This window comes from Phoenix dactylifera, chromosome 4 (genome assembly GCF_051530095.1).
Source record: "Phoenix dactylifera cultivar Ajwa chromosome 4, Ajwa_hap1_PhDact_Kaust_v1.1, whole genome shotgun sequence".
Lineage (NCBI taxonomy): Eukaryota > Viridiplantae > Streptophyta > Magnoliopsida > Arecales > Arecaceae > Phoenix > Phoenix dactylifera.
The window spans coordinates 5,028,294-5,036,814 of NC_143193.1; the positions used below are offsets into that span (position 1 = coordinate 5,028,294).

At 41.8% G+C, this 8,521-nt stretch overlaps 1 protein-coding gene across 2 annotated transcripts; it reads right to left on the bottom strand.

The window, feature by feature from the left end:
* Positions 1–757: 757 nt before the first annotated feature.
* LOC148703662 (uncharacterized) lies at positions 758–6,123 on the bottom strand. 2 transcript variants are annotated; one of them, XM_088719672.2, is made up of 2 exons: positions 5,982–6,123; positions 758–2,991 (listed from the first exon to the last, which is right to left on the bottom strand). In XM_088719672.2, the coding sequence occupies exon 2, from the start codon at positions 1,839–1,841 to the stop codon at positions 1,056–1,058; it is 786 nt and encodes a 261-aa protein (XP_088575798.2). In that variant the 5' UTR covers positions 1,842–2,991; positions 5,982–6,123; the 3' UTR covers positions 758–1,055. The 2 variants fall into 2 exon arrangements, with proteins under 2 accessions (XP_088575798.2, XP_088575799.2); XM_088719673.2 differs by having other exon boundaries at positions 758–1,845; positions 5,982–6,117.
* Between the last annotated feature and the right edge of the window lie 2,398 nt (positions 6,124–8,521).

The window sequence follows — 8,521 nt, forward strand, 5'->3', positions numbered from 1 at the left end:
TTATGTTTTGCACTCTAGCATCAGTTTTCAGACCTGGGTAAGGCTACATCAAGAATATTGATGATTCCAGTATACTAAATCTAAATGTATTTCGAGCTTTGGTGTAGCTGAAGATTTAAAGTACTTCTGGCTTTTCGATCCAAGAAATTTAGTCTGAACTGCGTCGGAGCTTAGAGCTAATCGACTCAAATTCAGCTTATTCATTGTCCAAGTCAATCAAAGGATTATCAATTCCTAATACAGCCCTTCTCCATATGCAGTACATAGTGCAAGGTCTGTCATGCTAGTTTTCTATTAATTTACAGGCCTTGCCAAAATCTCTTCCAGTCAATCTGTTTACAGCCTTGCAGTTATTCAACCCTACAACTTATGGTGCAAACATGCTCCTAGAAAAACTTACCACCATCCCTGAAGCAAAATTTACAAGATAACTTTTACATAATAATTGCGAATAACATAAATTTTATTGTGCTTTTTACCATAATTAGTGACTTGCGAATAACATAGCATCCATGCTTTTATGGCGCCTTTATCAGCAAAGATATTTTTTAACAATGACATAAATTTTATAATACTTTTTTACCGTTAATCAGTGACTTAAGTTTTAAGGAACTTGAAATCTGTAAGTAGAAATCCTCTCCAAAGAACACCCAAGATCTTTTTTATCAATCATCTGTAACATCCATGCTTGCAAGACTGCTTTTCATCAAAAAGAAAGACACCACCTTCATTCATTCAACTAAAAAACAACGAAAACTAATGTACTTATAACTTTGTATTATCCATGTCAATAGAATTAGTCCATCTAACCATTCCACAATAAGCACAAAAATACCAAAAAAAAAAAAAAAAACTCGGCCACAAAGCTTCTACCACTATGGAAGCTGGAAAGGGTCAGATACACACAGCCTTATCATATATTTTCCGAGTTTCCAACTCGGTCACCAAGGCTGATCCTTAACCATTCTATAATACAATATATAAGTACTCTAATAACCAACCTATCAACTAATATGAAACACCATTCTCTTGCATCTCACGTACATGTAAGCATGCTAGAAGATGCGCAGGACCTGGACAATGTGGGCGTTGCAAAGGGGGCAGCTGCCGCGGCGCTTAAACAGCACCCGCGAGCACACCCGACAAAACGTGTGCCCGCACGGGATAAACGCCGCGCCCTTCCGCCTCTCCGCGCACACGCAGCACACGTGACAGCGCTCCTCCTCTTCCTCCTCTCCTCCCGCCATCTCCTCCCCCTCCTCCTCCGCCACCGCCCACACCTCCCCGCCGTCGCCCATTTGCCCCTCCGTCGCCTCCAGCAGCGCCATCAGCGACACTCTCACCGGCTGCGGGTCCTCCGCCGCCGCCGCCGCCGCCGCCGCCGCCGCCGCCGGGATAGCGGCGTCGTCACCGCCGTCCGCCGAGTCTTCTGCCAATCCCTCCTCTGTTGGTGCTCCTCCGTTCGTCACCGGAGGATCGCGGCTGGACGAGGCGGCCAACGCGGCGCTGAGCCGAACGTGCTCCTCGAATGCCGTCCAGGTCAAGTTATCTCCGGCGCCGGCGGCGACGAGGCTCTCGTCGTCGCGGAAGATGTCAAGCAGCGTCCTGCCGCCGCCGCCGGCGGCTGGTGTCGAAGAAGCTTCCCCTGTCTCATAGGCAAGGGCGGAAGCCAGCGTCAGGGTCTCCCCGCGGCGACGGAGGAGGGCGTGGTGGGCGTGGTGGCCGCCGTCCTCCTCCTCCTCCACCTCCTGGAAGCCAAGGAGGTCTCGGAGATTCGACGAATGCTGGACAGCCAGCAAATCCGAGAGCGTCAGCCTCGTCCGCCATGGCCCTCCTTCCATTTGCCTCCCAAATTCCAAGAAATTTAAGTAAAATCCAAGAAATCTCCGCCAAAAAACCAAAAAAAAAACCCAAATTGGGGTGACAAATTGGGAGAAATTATCCCGGAATTCTATCGAGAATATCAAATTGGAGAAAATTTCAAAAAAAATGCAACTTTCTTTCAAATTCGACGAGAAACCGAAGAACCAAAGAGGATTTGGATCCAAGGATTCAAATTGAAATCGGCGATGGATCGAGAGCTATCTGGGGTTTCATGGGCGAAAGAGGAGGAGAAGAAGCTTAAAGACGCACATTAAAGACAAAGGAACAAGAAGAGATGGGGGCGTCAGAAATCACAGAAAAAAAGAGAAAAAAAATAGAAGAAAAAAAAAGAAGAGATCGGGGATCGAGAATCCGAGATGAGATCTGCTCTCGGGTTTTGGGAACCCATACAAGCAAGCGAGCGAGCGACCGATCTGCCTCCCCCCCACCCCCTCTTTAATTCTTTTTAACTGCGCTCACGGGATTCTGCTACTGCTTTCTACGGCCAGAAAGAAGAGAGAGACAGAGATTGATGGTCGACAGCGGACGATGGTCTCTGGTTATAGCGGCAGGCGGGTTGGTTCACTGAGACCAGGAAAAAAAAATTGCGACGTTTTTGCCGTTAAGGGATGAGAGGAAATAACGACGGTTGGTTCCTCCCACCGGATTCTTTTTCGCCTCATTTTAAACGTCGCCGTTTTTCTAGCCGTTGTAATTCTAACCGAGAAGGAAAGGGTTTTAAAAAAAAAAACAAAACAAAAGGAGCAAGTTACGGCGAGTAGCAGGGAAATCACGAGCTTTAGCAATAAAAATAAAAAAGCATGAAACTGCTGCTGGAGCAGAACGAACCGTTCTGCGCCCAAGTAAAAAGCTTTTGGAAAACTCACACAAAAATTAATATTGCAGCAATTAATAAAGTATCTGCTCACAATTGCAAAAATTGAAACAATATGTTAAACTTGAAAAAAGCGTGCAAGGATAGAAATTTGTTGGTCATTTAGCTTAAAAAAAATAAAGGAAACTTATATATACTTAGGCTGCCAGCAGCTAAATTATGGAAAGAGATATGGCATGGAAGAAACTCTTTCATTGTTTTCTTGAGATTGTGAGCGTCATGCCGCCTTAAATCTAGAACATAATACGACTATGTTATTGAGGGATACAGTTCACGGTAATACAAAGTAACTATCATAATCTCAAATAAATAAAATGTCCAAATTCATCATCCATTATGTAATAAGACAAACACCGGTTTAGAGCAATAAAATCAAAATTTAAATATCAGAATCTATAACCTCAAAATTCAAAAAGTTACCGATTATAAATTTATAGTCAATTAAAGAACTAATATTTTTGTAACAAACTTTTTAAGTTTGCTTGCACGAACTTCAAACCTAGATCGTCCTTCATTCTTAAATCCTATTCATTTGAAAAAAAAAAATAAAAAGAGATATAAGCTACACCGCTCAGTAAATAAATCTTACACTATTTTATCAGATCAAAGATAAGTTTTACATAAATTAATACATCATTTAGAAAGAATAACTATCATTATAAGATAAAATATTTCATAGCTCATCATAATATAACAAGTTATAGAAACTAATCATATATGCACATGAAGATTTTATATACATGGTTCCAAGTATATAGCATAATCAAATCATAAATGTACGCAATTTAGCCTGTTTATAGTACAAAATATTTCTCTCAAACATTCAATATTATGCTCACTTTGTACCCATAATAGGACCATCATCATAATTGACAAAATATCATAATTCGTATTCGTTACCAACTTTATACTCATAGATAGAGAGTTGTTTTCATTAGATGCTAACTTCAAAGTGTCGATTGACCCCAATTCAGTGAAGCTATCATAGTTATCTAAGAACCTTTAACTATATTTCTTAAAACAATTTTTTTTAAGTCATATTTTCTTATAACATATTTTTTTGAATCATATATGAACAAAATATTATACATATTTATAGAGTTCGTAGTCCATAAATAAGTCCTTAATATTAAGGTAATCATGAAATCAATATGTTCACAACAAAAATATAAATTCCATAAATATAAAGTTCATATTTTATAAATCGGTCATTAATATTCAAGTATTATGGAATCATTATTTTACAATAATTCAAAAGTTTTATAGTATTGTATGCTTGATTCTAAATTTTAAGATAAATATAGAATCATTCTTTTCATAATAAAACAACTGGTAGTTCGAAAACTAGTAAGAAGTGTAAAAACTATTTACCTCTTTCCTCGTTAAACCCTCAAATTCATGAGACGAATCTCTTAAAACTATTTAAAGATATTAAAAGGTATTAGTCCAACATCGGGTAATCAGCGGAAAGGTCTGTGCCTTAAATGGGGGGTGCAAACACCTCTTCTCATCGAGGCGCCTTTTGGAACAAAACCGTGAGGGTAGGGGGCAACCTCCGCGGACCCCCGCGCCGTCAGGGCTCGGGACTGTCATTGGGCCACGGCCCTGGGCGACCTCCCGCAGACCCGAAGCGGCAATCCCAGAGCGGACAATACCTCGGGGAGGACGCAGATGCTTTCCCTGCTCGCCCGGTGTGCGGGCTGGTGTCGGGGTTCCGACCCCACATCAGATGGCGCTAGAGGAAGGGACCCGGCCACGCACAGACCTTCCCGCTGGGGGGGCTGTGTTGTGGGATGGGGTTCCCAGTTTAGTCCCACATCGGGTAATCAGCGGAAAGGTCTGTGCCTTAAATGGGGGGCGCAAACACCTCTTCTCATCGAGGCGCCTTTTGGGACAAAACCGTGAGGGTAGGGGGCAACCTCCGCGGACCCCCGCGCCGTCAGGGCTCGGGACTGTCATTGGGCCACGGCCCTGGGCGACCTCCCGCAGACCCGAAGCGGCAATCCCAGAGCGGACAATACCTCGGGGAGGACGCAGATGCTTTCCCTGCTCGCCCGGTGTGCGGGCTGGTGTCGGGGTTCCGACCCCACATCAACTTCAATAGTATTAAAATAATAAGAAAAAAGGATGGTTGGCCGGGTGATAGCGTTTGATGACTCTATGTGGGTCAAAGAGGTTCAATCGATGAATCATGAACAGCACACTCGAACGAGACCAAGTTCGTTTAATAAGGTTCATCAATAATAGATTTTAGGAATATTCGATAAAGACTAGGATCTTGTACTGAGATGTATGGATCTGCTGGAGAGAGAAAGAGGGAGAAGGGAGAGAATTTTTTTTCTTTTCTCTTTTTTTTCCTTTGGCAATGAAGGGAAGCATGCTCATGCCCCTAAAGGGAAGGAAGAGGAGGAACGGCATGGGAAGGCTCGGTCTATGGGTGGCAACAGTCCCAAGGTGGCATCTGGCCATGTCATCACCGGCAATGGTGGTCGGTCGATGGAAGTGAAATAGAAAACATGGGATGAATTTTTCTTTTATTCTTCTTTTTCTTCTCTTTGGTAACATCGAGGAGGAAAACCTCCACTTGTCATTCTCAAGGAAAAGAAAAAGATCAAGGAAGTAGGGTTGGTGATAGTTAGACAAGGCACGGTGGCACAGTCAGGGCCGGCCCAACTCTTAGGCAATTGAGGCGGTCGCCTAAGGCCTCGGCCCAAAAATGGCCCACCGCAGGAAATGCCTCAAAGACAATGGAAAAAAAAGGCCCCCTGTGAATTCGCCTTAGGGCGGCCCACTGTAGGGAAGGCCTCAAAGACAAAACGGCCTTAGGCCCCCAAATACATTGAGCCGCTCCTGGGCACAGTCAAAGGTCCAACAGCAATAGTAGGGGCATGATTGGTGACAGCGACCGGCGGAAAGAGACATAAAAATCAGCCAAAAAAGTAAGGCCGAATATGGAGCTCTTTGCATGATCATTTTGGGTCCCAGCCTGCTCGCCAATGCCTAGGGTTCCAGTGCAGGCCAAGAGTCAGCGTAGGAAGAGGCTAAGGGTCTCGACAATGAACACCTATGGTTGAAACAGTCGAAAAAAAGGAAGAAAAATTGGCCAAAAATAGAGGACATGAATAGGGCTTTTTTTGGTCGATTTTCGGCAATTCGAAGCATGCAGTGGTGATTCAAAGCTTAGAGAAGGGTAAAGCAAAAGGAAGAAAGGTTGGGGCCTTACCTTGATTTTGGTGAGCTCTCTGACACCCACTTCCAATAGGCACAGTGATGGGATGCTGCGAATACAAAGGAAAAAAAATGGGAGAAAGAGAGAAAATAAAGGAGAGCTCGTAGTCGAGGGTCACAGAGGGGGGGATTACTATTTATGGAGGAGACCTAGGGTTATGACAGCCCTAGGTCTCCGCCTCTTAGTTGGTGTCTCGCGATTGGACATGGAAAAAAGACTCTAAGGGGAGTCTTCTGTACATCGCCAACTTAGGCTGGTCAAGTGGACCGAGCCCAAGCCTTAACAATGAGTTGTGATTGTTATTTTAAAAAAAAAAAAAAAGTTGGTGGCATCAAACTTAACCTTAATCTAAGCATTTATTGTTATTTTATTTGTGTGGTTTTTATCCAAACTATTTATGGAGTTGCAACAAGATTTGTAAACATGGTTCTCAATTCTTTTGTTGGCTTGTTTTCACAGGATGCATTGATTTGTGCTGCAATTCCAATACCAAGACATAATATATGAAAATGGATATTTTTATCATGAATTAATTTTAATGATGCACACTCTTATTTTTCGGTTGCAAAAAGAATAATAGAAAATCTTCTTTCAGAAAAAACAGGTGTGCTCGTGTGGCATGAGTCCGGAACAACCTCAATGATATTTCGCTCACCGTGAAGCACAAGTTAGAGTGATGTTATTCACCTTTTTCTTGTCCATCTTGACCTAAAATAAAGAAAAGGGCAAAGAAGATGGAGGTATGGAGAAGTAGTTACGAAAACTCTCATAATTCAAAAGCCACCTAAATTGACAGGATGGTGCTTGTGACTTTTGCTAATATTGAATGTCTGCTAGTTCTGTTAATATTGTAACAAGTAATCACTAGATCAAATGATCCTGCCTCTCATCATTTTATATGATTTATATTTTTCCCTGAAACTTTAAATGCACTCCAAATTGACAAACTTCAAAATTGACCTAATGAAATCAATTAGGTATTATGCTTGATATCAGGACCCATTTGGCTGATTTCACTCTAGGAACATGGCCTAACCCTCCAATGCCAGAGATTTAATGTTTAAAACAAAGTTTACCGTCTCGAAACTGATTCCTATATTGGTACCATACTGATATGGTATTAATATACCTAGTACATGATCAGTTCGGCATATCGAGACTCGATACATCTTTGGGTATCGGTACGGTATGTTATGCTCGGTAAAAAATAGTATGCACCATACAACAAATCTAGGTTTGAATCATTGAACACTGCTAATTTCAGCAAAGTTTAGGTTATACTTATATAGCACATCACTTCAGAACGAGCATAAATTTATAAACTTTAATCCAGAGGTTGCAGGTTAACGCAGCTGTAAATAAATTTCAACATGATTCGGGTGCATTCCATCAGTTGCAAACTGACGCATTTCAAATGCATTTTTGGAATGATTTGGATCTAATATGGTCCAGCCTGCAAGCTCCCAAGGCAGGATCAAGACATCCAACAACAAACAAAACAAAAAAGGAACGGAACAAAACAGATATATAAGGGAACATTGGAGCCCCAGAGAAGAAACAAAGAAAGAGAACAAACACTCGTATCGTTTTCACGCTGCCACCACTTTTGCACGCAAAGTCGCAGCCGCCCAAGTGATGTTCTGCTGCCAAAATGCGTGATGTGACACTCTAAATTAAGAATAATTTCTTCATCCCGTATTCCTACCAATGTCCAACATAAGCGTACATCGAAGGGTCAATATCAGTCCAAATCTAACAGCACGGAACGTACTATACCATATCGATTCGATACTAATATTTAATATGACAGTGTATCGACATTCAGTACATCAAAAAGATTCCGAACTTATACCAATATAGTACTGATGTGATATTAGTACAGGATTCGGTATTAAAATGGCTAACCTAGTTGCCATATGAGTTGCTAGCACAGTTGATATGTGTATCAGCACCTCTGCAGATAATATTAGAAGTGGCCCAATGCATTTAGGGGTCTAAGGCGAACTCACTAAGAGATGCCTTTTTTTTTTCTATTTTATCTTTGAAGCCTTTTCTACATTGGGCCGGCCTAAAGCAAACTCACTAAAGGGGCATTTTTCCTTTCTATTTTGTCTTTAAGGCTTTTCCTGTGGTGGGCCTTCTTTGGGCTAGGGCTTTAAGCGACTGCCTTAGTGGCCTAAGGATTGGGCCGGCTCTGGATAATATAATGCATGAATCTAACAAATACATGCAATACCAACATGTAGACTAATTATGCAGATATAATACATGGTAAGACCCTCATAGACATAGAGGATTCAGAATGGAAAAAGACAGTTGTTATAGCAGTCTCAAAAGCACCCTAACTCCAGTTATGCTATATATATTAATTCCTTATTAATAATGTTATGTTTAGAAAACAATCTTTATCCGACTGTCACTTCATTACAACAGTCAACAACCACTTTTTCATGCTTCCAAAAATTCACGGCAGTAAATGCCATTTTTAACTTCAAATTTCTGTTCCAGCTAGAACTAGTTTGGCTAGTGGTTTT